This window comes from Carcharodon carcharias, chromosome 2 (assembly GCF_017639515.1).
Source record: "Carcharodon carcharias isolate sCarCar2 chromosome 2, sCarCar2.pri, whole genome shotgun sequence".
Lineage (NCBI taxonomy): Eukaryota > Metazoa > Chordata > Chondrichthyes > Lamniformes > Lamnidae > Carcharodon > Carcharodon carcharias.
The window spans coordinates 133,326,011-133,350,505 of record NC_054468.1 but is presented as its reverse complement, the minus strand read 5'-3'; the positions used below and the strand labels follow the sequence as shown (position 1 = coordinate 133,350,505).

At 42.7% G+C, this 24,495-nt stretch overlaps 1 protein-coding gene across 1 annotated transcript in view; it reads left to right on the top strand.

Annotated features, from left to right (window-relative positions):
- Positions 1-634: 634 nt before the first annotated feature.
- The window catches only part of LOC121289986 (protein SPEC3-like), a 37,035-nt gene continuing 13,174 nt past the window's right edge, over positions 635-24,495 (top strand). The window contains exons 1-2 of the mRNA XM_041210077.1: positions 635-755; positions 5,279-5,476. Of these exons, the coding sequence (XP_041066011.1) occupies positions 647-755; positions 5,279-5,476 (307 nt within the window). The 5' untranslated portion in view covers positions 635-646. The remainder of the gene's footprint in view (positions 756-5,278; positions 5,477-24,495) is intronic.

Below are 24,495 nucleotides of genomic sequence, written 5' to 3'. Positions count from 1 at the left end.
TATCATTACCCCTGCCTCATCTCCTTTGAACTACCTACATAACCTATTTTTCCCTTGCTCTGCTGTCACTCTACTTACTCAACACTCCTCCATTCCACCCCCTATTCCTGCTTACTGTTCTCTAAGGGTGGGTGACAGGAGACTAGAAGATAGTATGTGGAGCATTAACAAAAAGAAAAGATAATTTTTCTTTGAGAAATCTAATAGCATTCTTTTGAGGCTTGGTGATCACTTTTGGCCCTGACGACGTTAAAAATAAAAACTTGTACTAAGCAAGAGATAAATACTTGACGTGCTGGAGCAGGTTCAACCTCATTTGCAAAGAGGGGAAAAAAGGGTTAACATTTCAGATAGAGAATCCTCCATTAGAATTGTTATACCGTCAGGGCTGCTGTGAATTTCCAGCAAATGTTGTGTTTATTTCAGATTTCCAGTGTTTGCTGTGTTTTTTTTACCACATTCCCAGAGCAGCCCAGTAATTGAGATGATACTTAGATTGGAGCATGTATGTGGTGCCTTTATCAATTGTGATAGTTTCATTTCCTATATTTGCTTCATGTTTGAGGAAAGATTGTATGGGGGATGGGACTGGGTGAGCCTAAGAGATTAGCAACATTCTCTGAGCTCTGCATCTGTTCCTGCTGTTATGCATTCCTTTAACCAGCAGCTCAGTGCAATCATTGGAACACACAGGATGCTAAAATACTTGAGCTGCCAGCAGAAGAATCTCCAGACCCCAACAATTAACAAGAAAGGTTGTATACTTATTTCTCATGTTTGGAGAGACAATCGTGTAATGGCTTTAGAAAGGGTACGAGAGAGGTTTACCAGGGTGTTACCAGGGATGAAGGACTTCAGTTATAGGGAAAAGTTTGTGAGGAATTAATAACATGGTTACAATATATATATATACTATATATTACATATGTGACATATATGTATATATATAAAGTACTGGAAATTACTTAAGATTTCACTGTCATGGAAACCAGGCTAGTGAAATCAGTATTTTGGCTAGTTGCAACAAAAAGCCATAGTTGGAAGAGAAAACAAGTGGTATGCAACTGTGCTAGATTTTTCGTTTAACTTTGATTAACTATGATGCTTGCTGAAACACATCTATTCAGTGGTATGTGGGAGCATTAGACTTGTCTGCAGTGTACAATAGCCTGGTTCATCGGCCTGATAAGGGGTAAAAAACAGCTGCACTTGAATTGTCATTGTGAATGCTTGTTAACAGGTCTCATGAACAAGCCTGGGTATAAATAACTGAAAGTGAAATGGATAAATCCTTTTGGAAGATAATATTGTACCAGAGGTAGAATGAATGGTAGAGTAGAACTAGTCTGGGATAGACAAGTGAGAGGTGATAAGGAAAAGATGAGGTAAGAATATGACCAGAATACATGTGGAGGTCCAAAAGAATAATGGCAGGGGTGACTGACATCAAAAGGTGGGACGTGTAACCCAAAGTTTAGACAAAGAACCTGACGCCGCACAGGGTATTTTGCAATAAAGTAAATCTTCATAGGTCCAAAAGGTCTTGTCAATAATCCATCCAGCCATCACCCCTGAAAAATGGGATAAAGTAAGAGACTTTGGGAAGGGTCATTGCAGAAGATGGTGGAAAAGGCCTCTGAAGGAAGACTCCAGTCAAACACTCCTGAGTGGTTTCAGAAGTGGAAAAGACTTGAGCACTGAGAAGAGACAAATAGCTGTTTGTGCATGTCAGCTGTCCAATCTAGACCAGTACTCACTACTTGTCACAGTCAAGTAAGTCACAGTTGTGTGTTTTTGTTGTATAACTAGTAATGTTAAACCTCATCTTAAACTCTTATTAAAGCTCAACATCCCAGCAAATTGGTTGCACTTGAGTCTTAATTAATTGGTTAACTGATTGGATAGTGATAACTCTCAAGTAACTCTCTAAGTTTAACTCAGAGTATCTTTCAAAGATTAAAATTCTTACAGCTGGAAAAGTTAGAAACATTCTCCTTGGAACAGAAAGGTTAAGATGTGACCAAGTAAGTATTTTCAAAATGGCAAGAGGTTTTGATAGAGTGAATTGGGAAAAATAAAATTCCTCCTGGACAGTAGAACAATAACCACACGTCACAGATTCAAAACCATTACCAAACAATCTGGAGGTTTGGGAATGGGGAGACATTTTTTCCCTCAGAGAGTATTCAACATCTGGAATGCTCGGCCTGAAAAAGTGGCAGAAGCTGATTCCATAAATTATTTTAAAAGCAAGTTGGATAGAGAATGAAAAAATGTACATGGTGTTACGAGACCTGATTTATCTTATCATTGAATGGGGGCTGGGAACTATGAGTCCCAACAGGCCCCGGGAGTTTCCGCATAGGTGCAGCCCACATTTGTAATGCCTGGTACTAAGGACACAGGCCCAGTGTACCTGCATAAAAAGAAAACAGCACAAAAACCCTGATCATGTGACTCACCATGTTGGATAAGAGTCCCAGACAGGGGACAGGGAGAGGAGACAGTGAGAGGATCCAAAGAAGGAACCCAAAGAGGGAAACCAGGGAGAGGGGACAGGCAGAGGTCCCAGAGAGCGAGGGAGAACCGAGCATGGAGCCACTAGGAGGAGGAGGCCACAGGTAGGAACCACCTGGAAAAGGAGCAAGGAGAGAGGCTCCAAGTAGTAGGAGTGATGTGGTTGGCAGGCTTCAATTAGTGAGGGCTTAGGAGAAGCCCATCTGAGAAGGCAGCGGAAAGTTGGTGATTCCGTGCCACAGGCTGTTGGGGCAAAGTGGTATTCTGCTTGGCGTGGCCGAAAACGGAAGCTCTGCTTGTGAGTTGGTGCTAGAGTGCAGACTCGGAAACCCAGGGTAACGGAGTCTCGGGAGACAAGTTTGAAACCCTGTGAGGGGTGCAGTCATTGAGGCAGTCCGAGTCAGAGTGACATTTAGAGAAATTCCAAGGCTAGATCTTTGAAAGCGAAGACTGGAATCCCTCGTGAGAGAGACAGACTTTCAACGAGATTGGTTGACTTACAGTGTTTGCTGATATCTGAGCAGGTGGCTGAGAAATTCATGGGATCTGTCTTGGTCACATTAGAAACATAGAAAATAGGAGCAGGAGTAGGCCATTCAGCCCTTTGAGCCTGCTCCACCATTCAATATGATCATGGCTGATCCTCTATCTCAATGCCATACCCCCGGTCTTCCCGCCATGCCCCTTGACACCTTTAGTTTCGAGAAATCTATCTATTTCCTCCTTATATATATTCAGTCACTTGGTCTCCAAACCCTCTGTGGTAGAGAATTCCACAGGTTTACCACCTTCTGAGTGAAGAAGTTTCTCCTCATCTCAGTCCTAAATGGCCTACCCCATATCCTGTGACTGTGATCCCTTGTTCTAGACCCCCCCAGCCAGAGGAAACATTATCCCTGCATCCAGCCTGTCCATCCCTGTCAGAATTTTATACGTTTCAATGAGATATCCTCTCATTTTTCTAAACTCCAGTAGATACAGACCTAGTTGACCCAATCTCTCCTCATAAGTCAATCCTGCCATCCTAGGAATCAGTCTGGTGAACCTTTGCTGCACTCCCTCTATGGCAAGTATATCCTTTCTTAGGTAAGGAGACCAAAACTGCACTGGTGGTCCCACCAAGGCCCTGTACAGTTGCAGTAAGACATCCTTGCTCCTGCACTCAAGTCCTCTCACATTGAAGGCCAACACACCATTTGCCTTCTTAACTGCTTGCTGCACCTGCGTGCTTACTTTCAGCTATTGGTGTACAAGGACACCCAGGTCCCTTTGTACATCAACATTTTCAATCTATCACGATTTAATTAATACTCTACCATTCTGTTTTTCCTACCAAAGTGGATAACTTCATACTTATTCATGTCATAATGTCACACTGCATCTGCCACGTATTTGCCCATTCACTCAACTTGTCTAAATCAACTTGAAGCCTCTTAACATCCTCTTCACCACTCACATTCCCACCAAGTTTTGTGCTGTCAGCAAACTTGGAAATATTACATTTGGTTCCCTCATCCAAATCATTGAAATATATTGTGAATAGCTGAGGCCTAAGCACTGATCTCTGCGGTATCCCACTAGTTACTGCCTGCCACTATGAAAAAGATCCTACTCTCTGCTAACCAATTCTCAATCCATGCTAATATATTACTCCTTATACTAATTGGATTTAAATCCCAACAACTACATTCTTCCTCTGGTGGGATTTGAACCTATGTCCCCAGAGTATCTAGATTAGTAGGCCAGTGATCTTATCACCAGGCCACCACATTAATTGCTCAGTATAGTGTGTTTGACCACAGTTTGCCTGTTAATTCACATGTATCTCATATTAACCCTGAATGTTAAAGTTAGGTATTGTAAATTGTTTTATCTATCTGACCTTGTACAGTAAAGTTTATTTTGTTTGTTCAAAACTGTGGAATTCTGTGGTTTTATTCTCTTAGTGAGTGTCTTGGATTTCAAGTTTTGTCTACTTTAAACAAAATGTTGTTGATCCCTAACTAGATCGTACCAAAAACTTGGGGGTCTGGTCCAGGATCATGACAATGATTGTACACAGAAAATATGTGTGTAGGACTAAGTGCGACAGCTGATCCAAAGAGCCAGCTAAGGCATGATGGGCCAAATGCCCTACTTTGTGTGCAGAAAGACCAACTGGTCCATCACATCTAGCCCACACTAATGATGCCTGGAGCATTTTAACTAGGCACTTCTCACACCTTCCACGGCCATTTAATTTCTCAAGAGACGCAAAAAGAGATCAATAAGGGAAAAGAATCCTCCATGAAATTCTTCTCCTATCCCTTCAGACAATCAAAACTGGTCCAGGAGATTAAACTGGCAACGTCTGGAATAATTGTTAATCCACTTACCTCCTACATGAGGCAATCTTTGCCGAATCTAGTTCCCTCTTGAAGGCATGCAGAGAGTTAGCACCAACCGCATCCAAAGCATTCAAGAGGTTCACTTCTCTCCAGGAAAAATGTCATATAAATACAAGTCTTTCATTTAGATAGTTTAAGGTTTTGCCATTTATGTAAATTGTAACATTCTGAAATAAGAACATGTAATTCACCTGAAACTTTAAAAAAACTGGTGGAATAGACTACATTTTACGGATATAAATTTGATTTGTTGGTTGATGACTGTCAGGTATGACAAATAAAACAACAGAGTGCTTCATTAGTCTATCTCTCTCTCTCTGCACATTTAAAATATTGACAAATGTTGACCTTCTGAATGATGTCTAATCTTTCAGGTACCATTCTATCTGGGTTTACACTTCTGTGCTGTTCTGAACCAGCAACACCCACTGGCCACAAGACCAACGATGAGATATTGACCCTTGTCTGCCTCAATGTTTGGGTAGGAATCTCACAGCTTTTCACTGTCCCCTTCCTCTTGGTAGGCTGGCTATGGAGCATAACCTGGGGTGTGATGATGATCAACTTATCCTGTAAGTACTTTCACAGTGAAAATGTCTTTGGTAATTCACCCTTTCAAGGGATCTGTTTTTATTATTATTTTCTCCTCAAGATGCTGACTCATGGCAAACTATGATCCATACGCACTAGCCCATCTTTGGTTCTTTATGTGTGAGCCTTGACAAACTATTTAATCACCGGGGCATCAGACCCAAATCTTGTCCTATTCTCTGCCAGTCTGGCAGTTGGTCATGGGATAATGATATAGAATGGATACCCAGGTTGATTTGTTTTCCAGGCCAGGGGACCTGAAGCCAACTTCCTTAACCTTCCTCTCAGCCCAGCTGCAATCAGCTAATTTCCAGCAGGCTGATGATCAAATCCAGGACAATCTCCTTTCACTGATGTTCTCCATTAACATTCCATCGTTAAACAAAATGGGAATTCCATGCAACGCTCTCCAACAAACATTGTTTTGTCATGACCTGAAGCCGTCCGCTTGGAGGCCTATTTGTACGGGAGCAGTACTAGTTGACGCAGAAGTAGGGAGAGATATGGATATGAAGCTCTGTGAACAATGAGTCATGGTATAAACAACAGAGCAAGCCCTGTGGGGTAAATAGTCTTCCTTCATTCCTACTTCATTTTTCCTCACAAAGCAACATCTAGTTTTCCACCCCCTCTCTTTGATGAAAGTTAATAAGCTAGCTTAATATCTTTTGGTACAACAATAAATCAGCTAAGATTGGAAGCTCACAGGTTGAGGGAAGCTTGCAGAAACCGGTATTGCATCACTCCAAGGCACAGTGCATTAGTGTGTCAAGACACTGCCAGTAGGCCATCTTCTCAATTTTCTCCCCCTTCCTCTTAAACTGCTTGCTGGAATCTGATCCCATTGTTAGCCTTGGCTCAATGGTAACACTCTTTGTATCTGAGTCAGAAGGTTGTGAATTCCAGATGTAAAATATCCCATGGTACTATTTCAAAGAAGAGCGGGAAAGTTTTTCCCTGTGTCCAGGCCCCTCAACCAACACCTAAAAACAAACTACTTGATTATCACATTGTTGTTTGTGTGACCTTGCTAAGTATAAATTAGCTGTTGCATTTTCTGCATTACCACACTGATTACTTCAAAAGTACTTCATGGGCATTAAAACGCTTCAGTACATCCTGAGGTCATGAAAGGCACTTTATAAATAATAGTCTCTTTCTTTTTCAAATGCCCCATGTGACCATTATTTAGGTATGAGTAGATAAATTGGTTAGGTTATTCAATAGCTTGGGGTGGCCTCATAACTGAACCCCAGGGTCCCCGCAGGCTAATCAGCTCCAGTCCGTCTCAGGGTACTGAGGTCAACTGTGGCATCCCTCAACTATTGTCCTGACTGGAAATCAGCTAACTTGGCACAGACCGGGATTGACTCTGAAACCTTCTGGTTCTATGTGACTGAGTACCACACGAGCTGCTGCTGGAACAAAAGAACTAGATCCAAGTCAGTGCCACTAGGAGAGAGAAGGAGGCTGGGTAGGAGGTGAAAACAACGCATAGTGGACTTCCTTCAGTACGAAGTATTCATATGTCTCGAGGTCAAGCCCAGTATACTGAAGCTGAAACCCAGAACGTGACTACAGTTTCAAATCAGTTAAATTACAGGTGTAAATAGGGTATGACGGAGTCGGGTTCAGAATGGGAAATTCGGTATTTATGTAAAAATGGCGTCCATGACTACAAATTTCCTGTTTCCTGAAACAATTATCTCATAAATAAGTCAAATTCTTTTTGATCTAATATTTTATTTGGAAATGCTTAATTATGGAATCATAGAATGGGGCCTGGAACTCACTGCCTGAAAGGCTTATAGAGGTAGAAACCTAATGGCATTTAAGATATGTACTTGAAGTGCAGTAGCCTATAGGGCTATGGACGAAGAGCTGGAAAGTGCAATTAATTTAGATAGCTCTTTTATAGTCACTAGAGACACAACTTTCACATTTTAAAAAATTCTTTCATAGGACATGGGCGTCGCTGGCTAGGCCACCATTTATTGCCCACCCCTAATTACCCTTGAGAAGGAGGTGCTGAGCTGACTTCTTGAACCACTGCCATCCCTGTGGTGTAGGTACACCCACAGTGCTATTAGGGAGGGAGTTCCAGGACTTTGACCCAGTGACAGTGAAGCAATAGCGATATATTTCCAAGTCAGGATGGTGAATGGCTTGGAGGGAACTTCCAGGTCATGGTGTACTCATCTGTCTGCTGCCCTTGTCCTTCTAGATGATTGCGGTCATGGCTTTGGATGGTACTGCTTAAGGAGCCTTGGTGAGTTTCCTGAGTGCATCTTGTAGATAGTACACACTGCTGCCACTGTTTATTGGTGGTGTAGGGAGTGAATGTTTGTGGGAAGGTTGCCAACCAAATGAGCTGCTTTGTCCTGGATGGTGTCAAGCTTCTTGAGTGTTGGTGGAGCTGCGTTCATCCAGACAATTGGAGAGTATTCCATCACACTCCTGACTTGTGGCTTGTAGATGGTGAACAGGCTTTGGGGAGTCAGGAGGTGAGTTACTCCAGCAGGATTCCCGGCCTCTGACCTGCTCTGGTAACTGCAGTTCAGTTTATGGTCAATGCCAACCTCCAGGATGTTGATAGCGGGGATTCAGCAATGATAATTCCATTGAATATCAAGGGGCGATGGTTCTTGTTGGAAATGGCCTGACACTTGTGTGGTGCAAATGTTACTTGCCCCTTGTCAGCCCATGCCTGGATGTTGCCCAGGTCTTGTTGCATTTGGACTTAGACTACTTCAGAATTTGAGGAGTTGCGAAAGGTGCTGAACATTGTGCAATCATCAGCAAACATCCCCACTTCTGATCTTATGATGGAGAGAAGGTCTTTGAAGAAGCAGCTGAAGATGGTTGAGTCTAGGACACTACCCTGAGGAACTCTGGCAGCGGTGTCCTCAAACTGCAATGACTGACCTCCAACAACAACAACCATCTTCCTTTGTGCTAGATATGACTAGGTGTTGGAGGGATTGAATGTTTAAGTTGGTGGATGGGGTGCCAATAAAGTGGGCTGCTTTGTCCTAAATCACATAATGCAGAATGGGGCCAGTTATGACTATCACAGCTTGGAAAGAGCTATCCAATTAGTCCCCCTGGGCTGTTATTTCCCCATAGCTTGGTATTTTTTTCTTTTCCAATATTTTTCCGATTCCCTTTTGATATTTATTACTGAATTTTCTTCCACCAGCATTTCTGGCAACACATTCCAGATTATAACAATTCACAGTTCTCTGCTAATTGTATATTAATTGGGTGTTTAATTGTATTCAGGAGATGAGCATTAGCAAGTGTATAAAGACTAGGCTCCAGTTATATCCTTCACTGCCTGGCTATCTGAATTAGAATAATCTCCCCTTGGTCATTTGCCAATTATCTTAAATCTGTGTCCTTTAGTTAATATAACCCTTTACCAGTGGAAGGAGTTTCTCCCTCTTCTAAAGGAAATATATTTTTTCCCCTAATATTACTGTGGGATACTGAAAACAGCCTTATGGGGTGTGTCTGTGTGTCTGTGTGTGTGTGTGTGTGTGTGTAGTTTAAGGAAACTGCAGACAGTCAGGCTGCAATGTTTGAATCATCAAAAGGGATTATGTGTAAAACAGGCATTTGAAATGGAGATGGGTAAGTTAGGATGAAGTCTCAGCAGATATAGTGTGAATGGAATTTGCATTTTCAGATAAGTTGAGAGCTTGTTTTATTTTCAGAGGGACATGATAAGATGTTTACAACTGGCAAGATAAATAAGGCAAAGTTATTTTGTTTATTTTTCCTGGAAGTACTGGCCATAATAACAACATGAAAGATTTTTATATTCTGGGAAAAGTAACTTCTGAAGCAAGGGTGAAACAATGGGATGTGCAGATCAAAAGGGAGAAAATATATTTAAAGAACGATGGAAAGCTGTTTGAAGTGTGGCCGTGTGAGACCTTGGAAGGTGCAGTGTGTGGAACAGACCTGTGGAAAAGCCTCTGGTCACCCTGGAGAAGTTTGCTGTTCCGGTACCAAGGTTGTATTAAAAGCATTTGGAGTTCCATTGTTGAGTGAGATGGAGAGAGGGGTTGTGAATGACCTCCCTTATAGCAAAGGTGGGTGCTTATGGTAATACTGCTGGATGTCTTATGGATTAAGAATCTATTTGGACTGTCGCCCAAAAGAGGTGTGTTGTTCAGAGTCTAGTTAGGTAGAAAGCCTATGAGAACTGTTATAAAATTAAATGTAACTGTAGTCCTGTGTGTTTAAGTTTTCTTTTCTTTTGTTAATAAATATTTTAATTTAATCTTTAAAATCTCAAAAGGTGTAGTGGACTCATTACTTCTGACTTCAGTGCACGAGCCTTCTCGTAATAAATACAAATTGCAAAATCATTGTGATAGCGTGATAAAGTTTCCCTTTGGGATTTGGTCAGCCTGACAAACATCATTTGCCATATCGTTACATTTACACTCTATAAAAACCCTTCAGAATTTTGAGCATTTCTATTATATATCCCCTTAACCTTCTCTGTCATAAAGAGAACAACACAGCTTCCACAGTCTCTTCACATAACTGAAGTCCCACATCCCTGGTCCCATTCTTGTAAATATTTTCTTGAATCCTCTCCAAAGTCTTGACATTTTGAAATTTTATCTGTGAGCTTCTTCCTGCATACTGGTTACCACATTTGTTTCAAATTCCCTGGTGGACTATTTATGCCTCCAAATGTGTTATTTTCCAGACATTTGCCATTGATTGTATTTATTTGCATTTCTGATCTCATGTAAATGTAATGAAAATCAAATGTTAGTCATGGAGCAATATCACGTTCTACTGCAGTTGACAGGAATGGATCTCAAGGTCAGTAAACAGCTAAGGGCACACACAGTAGCAGCAGTGTGTACCATTTACAAGATGCATTGCAGGAGCTCACCAAGCCTCCTTAGACAGCACCTTCCAAACCCTCGGCTGCTACCATCTAGAAGGACAAGGGCAGTAGACGCATGGGAGCACCACTGCCGAGAAATTACCTTCCAAGCCACACAACAACCTGACTTCAAACTATATTGCCTTTCCTTCACTGTCGCTGGGTCAAAATCCTGGAATTTCCTCCTTAACAGCACTGTAGACACATCAACACCAAATGGACTGCAGCAGTTCAAGGGCCAGAATTTTTGTTTTGGCTAGTGGGGGCGGGGCCTGCTCGCCAACACCTAAAATGACACATGGTGACACGCACATCATTCAGGTCTTGAGTTCAGTGGGTGCGCACCGGAGTCAGCTGCGTGCCCACTGAACTGTCAAAGGCCTATTAAGGCCATTTAAACACCAGTTAAGCTAATTAACTAAGCTGCCTGTCCAACGTTAAGGTTGGCGAACAGGCGAAGAGCCCAGGCGGCCTTCGCATTTATCATGAAACCTCATCCACGGACGGGATGAGGTTTAATGCACGTTTTTAAAGTTTAATAAAAAATTTTAATTAAATTCATTGACATGTCCCAGCTTCTGTGACACTGTCACATGAGGGGACATGTCTTAAATTTTATTTTTCTTTATTAAAATTTTCAAATATCAAACTAATCTCCCTGAGGCAGCTCTTTGCCTCAGGGAGATTTCAGTGCGCTTTCGCACACATGCGTGAAAGAGCACAGGCCCCAATTCTGCCTACACCCACCGCCTGCACAGGGAGTGCACAGCGCTTCTGGGAGCACATCACGCTGGGTGGGCCTTAATTGGCCCGCCTACGTAAAATGGCAGCATGCAGTCGATCGCTGGCGGCAATTGGCTATGTGCCTGCCCGCGCCTGCTCCCTTCCAATCACCCCCCGACGGGAAGAAAATTCTCCCCAAGAAGGTGACTCTCCACCATCTTCTCAAGGGCAATTAGGGATGGGCAATAAATGCTGGCCCCACCAGCGATGCCCACCTCCCATGAATGAATAAAAACATAACAGACTGTAAAAAACTGTAACACACACACACACACACACACACAGTGAAACTGGTTTTAATTTCTTCGCTGACACGTCACTGTAGAAATTCCATAAAGTCTGTTGGGAGGGATTGACAGGGGTGGGGGAAAGGCAGAAATGTGAGAGGCAGAACTTCTACACGTGGCTTTGCACAGCATTTGATCCTAAGGCTTTTCCTGGGGTTAGAAGGTATTTCAATATTCAGGGAGGGCACTCGGCTTTGTTGAAGTGATTGGAATATGAAGCAGCTCTGTGCCACTCTGATAGGAGATACCTTTATTGCTCTGAATTGGGCCAAAAGGGGTCAATAATTTTTTTTGCTACTACCCTCAGGGAAGAGAAGGGCACCTGAAGAGTACATATTTGTTAAGGCTCAAAATATGGGCTGAAGCTGCTCTCAGCGTGACAAGTTCTCCTGAGACTATGATGGGATAGCTGGACAGTATTTCCAGAGTAGAAAGAAAGGCTTGTCTTTTACGATCAGAGGACATCCCAAAACACTTTCTAGCCAATGAAGTACTTAGTCACTATTGTAATAAAGAAAACATGATGGCCAATTTGTGCACAGCAAGCTTCCACAAATAGCATGGGGATGATGACTAGATGATCTGTTTTTGTGATGTCAATTGAGAGATAAATATTGGACAAGATACAGGGGTTAACTCTCCCCTGCTCTTCAAAGTAGTGCCGTGGGATCTTTTACATCCTCCTGAATGAGCAGATGGGACATGAGTTTAATGTCTCATCCGAAAGACAGCATCTCCGATGATGGAGAATTTCTTCAGTACCACACTGGATTCTCAACCTTGATTTTTATGCTCAAGCCCTGGACTGGGAGTGGAGCTCAGAAATAGTTCCATATATCCATCAGTGGAATGGGGGAAGATCTAAGGAGCAGCCTGCCCCAAACCAAGTTAATGGGCAAGATATAAAGGGCAGGAACCTGTTGCGGCACTGCTCCTCCTCTTCCTGCAAACCGGGATTTTTACCCTACTATTATAAACTGCTGTCAGCAAAAAATAAATTGATGTGCTTCGTCCAACCTTCTTTTAAATTTTCTCCTTTTCCAACTCTTGAAGCAGCATTGTCTTTCGGTTACAGATCAAAAGGCGTCCACAGCCCTGCTCTAAATTGCCCAAGTGGCTAATCTTCATGTCTCAGTCTGGATTAGTAGTCAACCTCAAGTCCCAGTCTGAATAATGAGTGTCTGTAGGCTTTTAAATCACAGAGCTACTTAAAGATGAGCCCAACCATGTGCCCACCCAATATCCTCATATCCAGGGATGAGGATAATTTCTTTTACACAGGTGAGTTGTCATGATCTGAAATGCACTTCCTGAAAGGATTTTCGAAGCAGATTCAACAATAGCTATCGAAAGAAGATTTCATGGTATCGTGGGCTCAAAAAAACTTATGGTACAGAAGAAGGCCATTCAGCCTGTCATGCCTGTGCTGGCTCTTTTAAAGGGCAAACATGCTTAGTCTGATATCCCCGCTTTTTGTCTGCATTGTGGATTTCTCATCCTTAAGCATTTGCATAAGCCTCTTTTCAGATTATTTGTGAATCAGCTTCTGCCACTTTTTCAAGTAAAGCTTCACAAATACTGACAACTCTGAGTGAAAAAGTCCTCTCTAGATATTTTGCCAATGATTTTGAATCCATGACTGTTAGTTATTGACCACTCACAAAAAAAAATAGTTCTTCGCTATCTAATAAAACTAAATACAGGTAATCACAGGGAAGTGGGATTAAATGGATAATTCTTCCCAAGAGCCGACACACACATGATGGATCAAGTGGATTCCTTGTATGCTGTATGATTCTATGATTCTATCTGTATTATTGTGGTGCCAGACCAAACAGACGAGAGTGGTACGAGCTCAGTCCTGGTCTCTGTTGAGTTAATTGCCCAGAAGGCTGGGGCCACCACAATTAGCCTCAGTGTGCTCTGGGCTAGGAAGATGAAAAACAATCTGATAGCGTGTCTGATCCTCATCACCATCCGGTGACTCCATGCTGGAAAAGTTGTGTGTTGATGTAGGTCTAGGCAGATCAGACTCAATTCTGATATCTCCTGTAATTAAGACCCGTGACTTTCTGCCTAGGCTACAGCACAAACAATGACCACTTAGCTGATAATACCAGAGGGAAAAAAAAATAAAAACAAAAAAACTGCGGATGTTGGAAATCCAAAACAAAAACAGAATTACGTGGAAAAACTCAGCAGGTCTGGCAGCATCGGCGGAGAAGAAAAGAGTTGACGTTTCGAGTCCTCATGACCCTTCGACAGAACTTGAGTGAATCCAAGAAAGGGGTGAAATATAAGCTGGTTTAAGGTGTTGGGGGGGTGGGGTTTGGGTGGGGGGAAAGAAATGGAGGGGGAGGGTGTGGTTGTAGGGACAAACAAGCAGTGATAGAAGCAGATCATCAAAAGATGTCACAGACAACAGAACAAAAGAACACATAGGTGTTAAAGTTGGTGATAATATCTAAACAAATGTGCTAATTAAGAATGGATGGTAGGGCACTCAAGGTATAGCTCTAGTGGGGGTGGGGGGAGCATAAAAGATTTAAAAATAATGGAAATAGGTGGGAAAAGAAAAATCTATATAATTTATTGGAAAAAACAAAAGGAAGGGGGAAGAAACAGAAAGGGGGTGGGGATGGAGGAGGGAGTTCAAGACCTAAAGTTGTTGAATTCAATATTCAGTCTGGAAGGCTGTAAAGTGCCTAGTTGGAAGATGAGGTGTTGTTACTCCAGTTTGCGTTGGGCTTCACTGGAACAATGCAGCAAGCCAAGGACAGACATGTGGGCAACAGAGCAGGGTGGAGTGTTAAAATGGCAAGCGACAGGGAGGTTTGGGTCATTCTTGCGGACAGACCACAGGTGTCCTGCAAAGCGGTCGTCCAGTCTACGTTTGGTCTCTCCAATGTAGAGGAGACCACATTGGGAGCAATGAATGCAGTAGACTAAGTTGGGGGAAATGCAAGTGAAATGCTGCTTCACTTGAAAGGAGTGTTTGGGCCCTTGGACGGTGAGGAGAGAAGGGGCAGGTGTTACATCTTTTGCGTGGGCATGGGGTGGTTCCATAGGAGGGGGTTGAGGAGTAGGGGGTGATGGAGGAGTGGACCAGGGTGTCCCGGAGGGAACGATCCCTACAGAATGCCGATAGGTGAAGGGAAGATGTGTTTGGTGGTGGCATCATGCTGGAGTTGGCAGAAATGGCAGAGGATGATCCTTTGAAAGCAGAGGCTGGTGGGGTGATAAGTGAGGACAAGGGGGACCCTATCATGTTTCTGGGAGGGAGGAGAAGGCGTGAGGGCGGATGCGCGGGAGATGGGCCGGACACGGTTGAGGGCCCTGTCAACGACCGTGGGTGGAAAACCTCGGTTAAGGAAGAAGGAGGACATGTCAGAGGAACTATTTTTGAAGGTAGCATCATCGGAACAGATGCGATGGAGGCGAAGGAACTGAGAGAATGGGATGGAGTCCTTACAGGAAGCGGGGTGTGAGGAGTTGTAGTCGAGGTAGCTGTGGGAGTCGGTAGGTTTGTAATGGATATTGGTGGACAGTCTATCACCAGAGATTGAGACAGAGAGGTCAAGGAAGGGAAGGGAAGTGTCAGAGATGGACCACGTGAAAATGATGGAGGGGTGGAGATTGGAAGCAAAATTAATAAATTTTTCCAAGTCCCGACGAGAGCATGAAGCAGCACCGAAGTAATCATCGATGTACCGGAGAAAGAGTTGTGGAAGGGGGCCGGAGTAGGACTGGAACAAGGAATGTTCCACATACCCCATAAAGAGACAGGCATAGCTGGGGCCCCTTCTTTTTGTTTTTTCCAATAAATTATATAGATTTTTCTTTTCCCACCTATTTCCATTATTTTTAAATCTTCAAATCTTTTATGCTCCCCGCACACCCACTAGAGCTATACCTTGAGTGCCCTACCATCCATTCTTAATTAGCACATTCGTTTAGATAATATCACCAACTTTAACACCTATGTGTTCTTTTGTTCTGTTGTCTGTGACATCTTTTGATGATCTGCTTCTATCACTGCTTGCTTGTCCCTACAACCACACCAACCCCCTCCACTTCTCTCTCTCTCTCTCTCCGCCCCCCCCCCCCCCCCACACCTTAAACCAGCTTATATTTCAACTCTTTCTTGGACTCGAACTCAAGTTCTGTCGAAGGGTCATGAGGACTCGAAACGTCAACTCTTTTCTTCTCTGCCGATGCTGCCAGACTTGCTGAGTTTTTCCAGGTAATTCTGTTTTTGTTTTGGAATACCAGAGGGAAGTTGGTCACTTAATTGTAGAGGTGTACTACCAAGAGGCTTCTTTAGTTGAACAATGAGCTTTATTTACAGAGCTGTTGCATTCGATGCTTGCTTCTAGCAAGGCTACAATAGACTCTCTAGACTAGGAAAACTCCGCCCTGTATAAGATTCCCCACACTCGGTGTTGATTGGCTGTTCTGAACACGTGACCCTTACTCAATAAGGCTGGCCTTAAAGCAACAATCACCACATCCCTCCCCCTTTAATTCCTTGTTTTACATTCCTTTTTTACACAAATTACTTTATACAGGTGAATAGAAAATAATGTCAAAAATCTTAGAAATAATCACACTTGCACTTTGTCATGAATTCAGGTTATACACTTATATATAGGTCCAGTAATTGCAAATCAAGTCATTGAGGGGTTTTCTGTTCCAGGTAGAGTGGCGTAATTCTATAGCCTGAGGCTCTCCTACAGAATTGACACTAACGGGAACTGCGATAATGGCTTCCTCTTTTGGCACAGGCAGTTCATTACTATTTGATTCAATGGAGTGATCAGTTATGTTTATTGTGGGTCGATCAGGTACTTTGGTGCTTACCATTTCAATAACATTCTATGCTGACAACACTGGCTGTGGAAGTGTCTCCCTGCTCCTCAGGTGAGCCACATGTTTACGACCTATCCAGTCTTCCATGTCTACTTGGTATGAAAGGGGTCTGGTCTCGTAGACAATAATTCCTAGGATCCAACTTGGACTGCTACCGAAGTTTCTTACATATACGGCTTCATCTACCATAAAATGTCTGGGCTCTGCTCTGCAAATTGTGGCTTGTTTTCTGATTACCTAGGTTCTAATCTACCCTCCACGGCAAATTTGGAAATACGAGGCTCAGTATCGTTCCGAGACAACACCTTATAAGTAGTTTTGCTGGTGGAACTCCTGTTGTTGCATGCAGAGTCGTGTGGTAGCTAAGAAGGAAGCATGAGATTTTGGTTTCCAAGGTTCCTCCTGACAATATTTTTAATTCTGCCTTGAAAGTTTGGACAGCTCTCTTGACTAGTCCGTTTGATGCTGGATGGTAAGGCGCAGTTTGGATGTGTTTAGTGCCATTTAGATTGAGGTTCTGAAATTCAGCACTTGTAAACACAACTCCATTGTCTGATACAGTGGGCAGAATTTTGCCCTTGGTTGGCGTGTGGGCCCCACTGGCTCAGTGGCGGGTGGGCAGCCAAACTCCGCTGCCGAAACGGGGTCTGCTGCCATTTTAAGTGATCGGGCCAATTAAGGCCCACCCAACGGCCTGCCTGACAGGAAATGCTATGTGCTTCCTGTGCAGGGGTTGGGGGGGAGTTGGGGTGGAGGGATTCCCCATCTGTCATAGCGTACTTTTTCGCGCATGTGCGTGAAAGACCACACTGCTCCCTGAGACTAAGTGCTGTCTCAGGGAGATTACTAAAAGTCTAAAAAACTTTAAAAATAGAAAAATTAGAAAGTTATTAACATGTCCCCCTCATGTGACAATGTTACATGAGATGGGACATGTTAATAAATATCACATAAACTTTATTAAAGTTTTTAAAAACGGACATGAAACCTCATCCTGCCAGTAGATGAGATTTCATGTATTATCAGAAGCCCGCTGGGTCTCCTGGCCTGCCCGCCAGCCTTAAGGTTGGAAGGGTAGGGCATTTAACTACCTTAATTATCCTGTCAATAGCCTCAATTGGCCATTGACAGGTAGGCGGGTGGACAGCTGATTTCGCTGCGGCCCCGCCTTCCTCAAAATTTAAATGGACCGGGATGAGGTTGGGAGTTCCCGACGTCATCCCACAACATTTTCCCGTCGACGAGTGAGCCCCACCCCCAAAGGACCAACAGGAAAATTCTAGCCAATGACTTTGGGCAATCTGTGGGTCAAAAAGCATTGGCGTAACCTTTTGATGGTAGCATGCACTGTTGGTGATTTCACCTCAAAAATCTCCATCCATTTTGAGTGGGCGTTGATAATGAGCAAAAACATTCTGTCCAGGAATTGACCCATGTGGTCTATATGGATCCGCATCCATGGTCGGCCAGGCCATTCCCAAGGGTGTAGTGGGGATGCAGCTGGCAGCTTTTGTTGCAGTTGACAGTGCTTGACTAGCTTCTCGATATCTGCATCTGTATCAGGCCACCACATGTAACTCCTGGTGAGCATTTTCATCTTAGAAATGTCAGGGTGAGTGCTGTGTAATTCAGTTAGGAGCAGTTCTCTAGCTGGCACAGGAATGACTACTCTTGCTCCCCAGGATATGATGCCATCCTGACAACTCAATTCATATTTTTGGGTAAAAAATGGTTTCATTTTCTCGGAGACTGGCTCATTTAACCATCTTGTAATTACCTAGTCTCTCACTTTGGACAGAAGCGGATCTTGATTGGTCCAGTTCCTGATCTGCTTCGCGTAGGTGGGTGATGTGTCTAAAAAGTTAAATGCAAGGATGACTTCTCGAGGTACAGGAGTACACAAGATGCTTTCTTGCAAGGCTTAAAGCATCCACGTTCGCTATGTGTATCCCAAGTCAGTGCTTGAAAGTGCATTTGTAGGTGGACAGAATTAATGCCCATCGCTGAATTCTTATTGAGGTTATTGGTGGGATAGCCTTGTCTTCTTTGAAAAGGCCCAAAAGCGGTTTATGATCAGAGACGATAGTAAAGTGCCTGCCATGTAAGTACTGGTGGAATATTTTAACTCCAAAGACTATTGACAGTCCTTCCTTCTCAATCTACAAGTAATCTTTTTCAGCCACTGAGAGGGTTCTTGATACGTAACCTATTGGCTTCTCAGGGCCGTTGTCAATTTCATGGGACAACACTGCACTAAAACCACATGGAGAGGCGTCACAAGTCAATGTCAATTTTTTAGATGGGTTGAAGTGCACTAACAAAGTTGACGAGTGCAGCAGTTGTTTTACTCTGTTGAAGGCTGCTTCCTGTGGAGACTTCCAGGACCAACTATGGTGTTTCTTCAGTAGTACGTGCAAGGGGGCCAATACAGTCAATAGGTTGGGTAAAAATCGCCGGTAGTAGTTTACCATCCCTAAAAATGATTTGAGTTCGATGATATTTGTGGGGGAAGGCGCCTCCTTTATTGCGTTAACCTTTTCTTCCACGGGTGTAATCTTGTGTGTCTACACGGTGCCCCTGATAGATAACCTTGGTGGCTTGGAAAGTGCATTTCTCCAGACTCCAGCTTCCAGAAATCTTTTTAATACCTCTAAATTTGCTAAATGCTCGACCTCTGTTGATCCAGTTATGAGGATGTGGTCAAGGTATACTACAAGCCGTGGTAATCCCATAGCAAACTCTCCATCGTCCTTTGAAATATTGCACATGCCAAAGACACGCCAAAAGGGAGGCGCGTATACTGGAATAGGTCTTTGTGTGTGTTTATTGTGACATACCTTGGGGATGTGTTATCTAACTGGAGATGCTGGCAAGCATGGCTCATATCCAACTTAGTGTAGGATTGACCTTCTGCCAGCTTTGTGTACAAATCTTCAATTCTTGGAATTGGATATTTATCCAACTTGGCAGCCCGATTAACTATTAGCTTATAATCGCTGCAAATGCAGACGGTCTTATCCGGTTTCAGTGCGGGGACAATAGGTGCTGCCCATTCGGAAAATTGAACCAGCTGTATGATGCCTCGTTCCTCCAACCTATTTAACTCAGCGTCCATTATTTCACCTAAGGCATATGGTACTGGTCTTGCCTTAAAAAAATCGGGGAGTTGCCTCTGGATCAACATATGTCTTGGCTTGAAGTCTTTGATTTTTCCTAATTCATTACGAAAGATGCTGTCGCATTTTTATTTAAACAATTCTAGCAGTCCTCCTGCCCGTACTTGAAAAATCTCGGACCAAGTTAACTTGATTTCTTTTAGCCAATCACAACCCAGAAGGCTTGGTCCTTCCTCAGTCACTATTATTACTGGGAGCTGGGTTGACGGTGCCCATATCTCACAGGTACCATAGCGGTGCCTTTCACTTTTATGGCTTCTTCTATGTAAGTCTTCAACTGGGAAGAAGTTCTCTCCAGGCTCAAGGGTTGGGTAGCTTTTCTCAGGTACTGAATTTTGCACTCATCCATCACTGTAGCTGATGCCCCTGTATCCACCTCCATAACTAGAGGCTTCCCATCTACATGGAGTGTGACAATAATAGGATCTGCCTTGACTCCTTTAAGATTAAAAAGAGAGTGAATGTCAGAATCAGTTATTTCAGGCTCTTTTACGTTATCTAAGTCTGGACTTAGCTCTGCACTGCTTTATCAAATGTCCTCTTTTGCGACAGTAATAGCACTCGGCTCCCTTAAATCTACATGTTTGAGGAGTGTGGTTATCCCCACGTCAGCAACACTTCAACTTCAGGATCGCTGTCCAATTTCCTCTGGTATATTTTTTGATTTCCGGGTGTTTGGGAATGATTCCCACTTCGTGGCTGCTTCTGCGGTTTGGGCACCTTGCCTGGCTGCAGGTTCATGCCCTGACTGGTAACAGACCTCAAGAGAATTGCTTTGCGCTTTTTGTCCTACCTTATTTCGTTGGCCTGGAAATAAAATTCAAGTTGCTCAATGTTTTGACCCCAGTCCTCCGTGGAGGAGTCAAATTGGTTGATCCTCCTAAAGAGAGGCATCCTGGTGAGTATATATTTCTTTTTTCCTTTCTTTAAAACGAGATGCCCACAGTTGTAGGATAAGAGTTGCTCCAGGATCACGTATCCTCATCACCAAATATAAAGATGTACTACCGAGAGGTTTCTTTAGTTGAACAACGAACTTTATCTACAGAGCTGGCCTAACAGCATCTGTGGAGGGAAAAACGGAATTAACCTTTCTGAAGAAGAATCATACGGAGTCGAAATGTTAACCCTGTTTTCCTCTCCACAGATGCTGTTGGACCTGCTGAGATTTTCTAGCATTTTCTGTTTTTGTTTCAGATTTCCAGCATCCACAATATTTTGCTTTTATCTAGAGCTGTTGGATTAGCTGCCTGCTTCTAGTAAGGCTAGCCAAGTGTTTATGGTACTGGGCTTGTAACACCAAGATCAAGAGTTCGAATCTCACAATGGCAAACTATGAAACAATGTAACTTCATCTGAATAGGAACAGATGGAAACGTGTTTGTACTCGAAAGAGTTACAATGCGCTCTCCAGACTAGGAAAACTCCGTCCTTTATAAAACTCCCCATGCCAGGTGTTGATTGGCTGTTCTTTGTGACCCTTACTCAGTAAGGTTGGCCTTAAAGCAACAATCACAACAATAATGTAACTTGTCCAGCCTCCATCTAATTTAAATATTCAGCTTGTGACATTCAAATCTAAAATATGGATAAAAACAGAAAATGCAAGCACAACCTAACTTCAGGAGGCACTGACTCTGCATCGGAGTAAATAAAATTGTGCTCAATATCCTTCACTTTAAGGAACTATCCTTGTGTTATGATCCCCGAGGAGACCAATAAACTAAAAAAACCAAACTTACCGAAAGACCCCAACGGAAGAAACTGATGGACAAAGTTTCACTGTTATAACTTTTACTGTGACAATCAAACCAAAAGCAACATAGATAAGCATGAATTCAGCAATTATATTCAGAAATGACTATAAATTACCCTTTAGATAGCTGATACAACAATGATAGATCTCAGCGATTTATCAGGTAATCACCTCAGCATATATAGCACCATTCTCAGCCACAAAGCCCTTCAAATCTTTGTCTTCCTCAGCAGGTAGAGTTAAACTCCTTTTCTTCATACAGGATTTGGTCAGTGAGTTGCTTCCAACAGCAGCCTTGCTCTATTGGAGTTCTGCGGATACGGGCATGACCGAAAGGGTGACTTCTGCAGAACCTCCTTAGCTTATGACAGTCTTGATGGTGTGGATTCCCCATAGTCACCTTTGTCCAAATACTCAGGAACGCCCTGGTGCACTATATGGCCACCTCTGGTTTACCAGTCCCTTTAAAATAACTGAAGCAGCAGCAGTTACCTTATTTCATTATCCCTGCTGCTAAATCCAGACCCTCTCCTCAGCCTGCTTGTAATGGTCTGCTACTGAAATCTGATCTCTGGGGGATATATGTTTTTCTTTTGGTTTCAATCAGCTCCCATTTCCTTAACAACCTGAGGTCACAGTCTGATTTCCCAGAAATTTGATGTCACAGCCAGAAACCTAAAGTCACAACCCTCTTTCCCAGAAATCTGAAGTTTTAGTTGCTCTTTCAGTTAGTGATGGTCTCAAAAAAATACAGGCATTGAAATCAAAATCAATGCATCCACCAGAACATCGACAAGCTATCTGTGCAGACAACAGCTCACACAGGCTTCTCACTGGACCCACAAACCACAGATTTCTTCACGTTATAGTTAATGTTGCTTTTCTCTAAAGGCTGTGGAATATTACAATTTAATAGTTTGTACCACAATCTGTGCAGAGAGAAATCCAGGAAGACCTGTCCTAATTCAATAATCTCTTCTCTGAATCAAACATTTATGCATTGTCAATGACCTTACATGGAATTAATCTATTTTACCTTGTTTTGGTCCTCCTTTGGTTCTCAGTGTAAGTGCGCCTCAGTGAATGGATGTGAATGTGAGTGTGTGGGTGCATGTTTTCTGCAGGCTGGTAGCTCTATTTTGTTGATTTTCTTTCTTTTTACCACCTACTGTGACCTTTTCACCATCTAAATTTACCTACCCCAACTTCAATCATTCCATGCCAGCACTTACAGCTATAAAATCAGCTCCTTTGTTTCAAGAAGTGAGGGATTGGAACCTGGGCAGAAACAAAAACACCTTTTTGTTACAGCATGCTACTAATACCTCTCAGATAAGTATAAACTAGTCAAAGTCAAACCCTCCAAACCACATTAATAGAATGGGATAATGACTTGAACTTGCTTGCTAGAATAGGTATTCAACATAATCATTACATCAACTTGCTACTCTCAAACTGTGCATTTTCCATCAATTGTTCCCTATGAACGTAAGTGTGAAACATCTGTAGAACTCGGATAGCAGCTGTGAGACACTCCATGGTTGAACAATCAGTGATGCCAGATTATTCTAGAAGGCAATTTAGCTCAATCCAATCCAATCCTCACCTAATCACCATGCACTTTCCATCAGATATTACTGGATAAACACCAGAAATAGAAAAGTCTGTGTGTTTTAAAAAAAAATTCCCAGTATTAACTCTCCTGTCACACATATGTCCCAAGTGAACTGCTGCGGTCTGTGGATTTGTCACAGCAAGAATTATTAAAATTCCACCAATTCTCTACATTTTCCTTTCCACTAATGACTTGTACGCTGGCAATCCTCTAGTAACTTGAATAAATGACCATTCAGATTCTTGATGAGTGAGTAAGACGTTCATCCAAAAGGGAGACCCAACTGAAACTAAACCTGCATTTATTCAATTTTCAGCAGGAATCCCTGGATAATTATCAGGAAGTGCTGGCTGATTTTTTTAAAAGCCTTCCTTAGCTTAGGTATGCTGAGACCAATTATAATGCTCCCAATGTACTCCTGTAGACATCAGGTACTTCAGCACAGATCAGTGCTCACACCTGAAACCTTCCTGAGATAGAATAGAATCATAAGATGTTACAGCAGAGAAGGAGGCTATTCAGCCCATCATGTCTGTGCTGGCTCTCTGCAAGAGTAACACAGCTTGTCCCACTTTAGATGTGGCTCATAACTGCATGGCGCAAAATGTTTAATTGATTTTTATTCAGCCTTGTTTTAATTCAAATTCCATGAGACCAGCATAGGAGCAGTAGATCAATCAGCACCTTGAGCCTATGCCACCATTCAAATAGAGTATGGCTGAGCTGTATCTCAGTTCTGCTTATAACCTAAACCTTAATACCATTGCCTCACAAAGATCTATCAATCTCAGCATTGAAATTTTCAATTGACCTAGTCTCAATAGCTTTTTGGGCAAGAAGGTTCCTTGATTTCTATTATACTTTGTTCGAAGAAGTGTTTCCTGATATTACTCCTGCATGCTTTAGCTCTATTTTTAAGTTTATGCCCCTATTTTGGAATCTCCCACCAGAGAAAATAGTTTCTCTCTATCTATGCTGTCAACTCTTTTAGTCACCTTACACATCTCAATTGGGTCACTTCTTAATCTTCTGTGACTTGACTCCTGGCATTTACAATACTCAATCCAAATGCATTCACCCAACTCAGGTGTGTAGACTGGTGACAAAATGGCATGTACAACTCTGCTGCAAACTAGCTTTAGCAGTGAAAATGTCAGGAATCAAATCTGGAATTGAAAAGAAAGCAAGGTCAATATAAAAGCAGCTTTATTTGATCTTTTCAGCCTACCTTGGATGAGGTTGCCCAATCTCACTATAGATAGGACCACTTACAATCAACTGAGAGTGGAATCTTACATCACGTCAGTATAAATTGAATTCAAAGTCAGGTCTCATGATGTGAGTGCATGAGGTGTCTTTATTTGCTGATCCTCTATCACACCTCATTACTCTCTACTTTTAGTTTTGGCTAGACCCCATATGCCCATACTTTCTCAGGAAAACTGGTGAACCTTCCAGAGATTTCAATACATACAATGCAAAAGGTGACTTTATACATGTACAACACCTGTGCACAGGAGGCACATATTTAGGAGAAATTTAGACAGTGGTTTTCTTCACCAATCAGATTTCAGTCTTGGATTGCTGTCAGCCTTTTGGCTA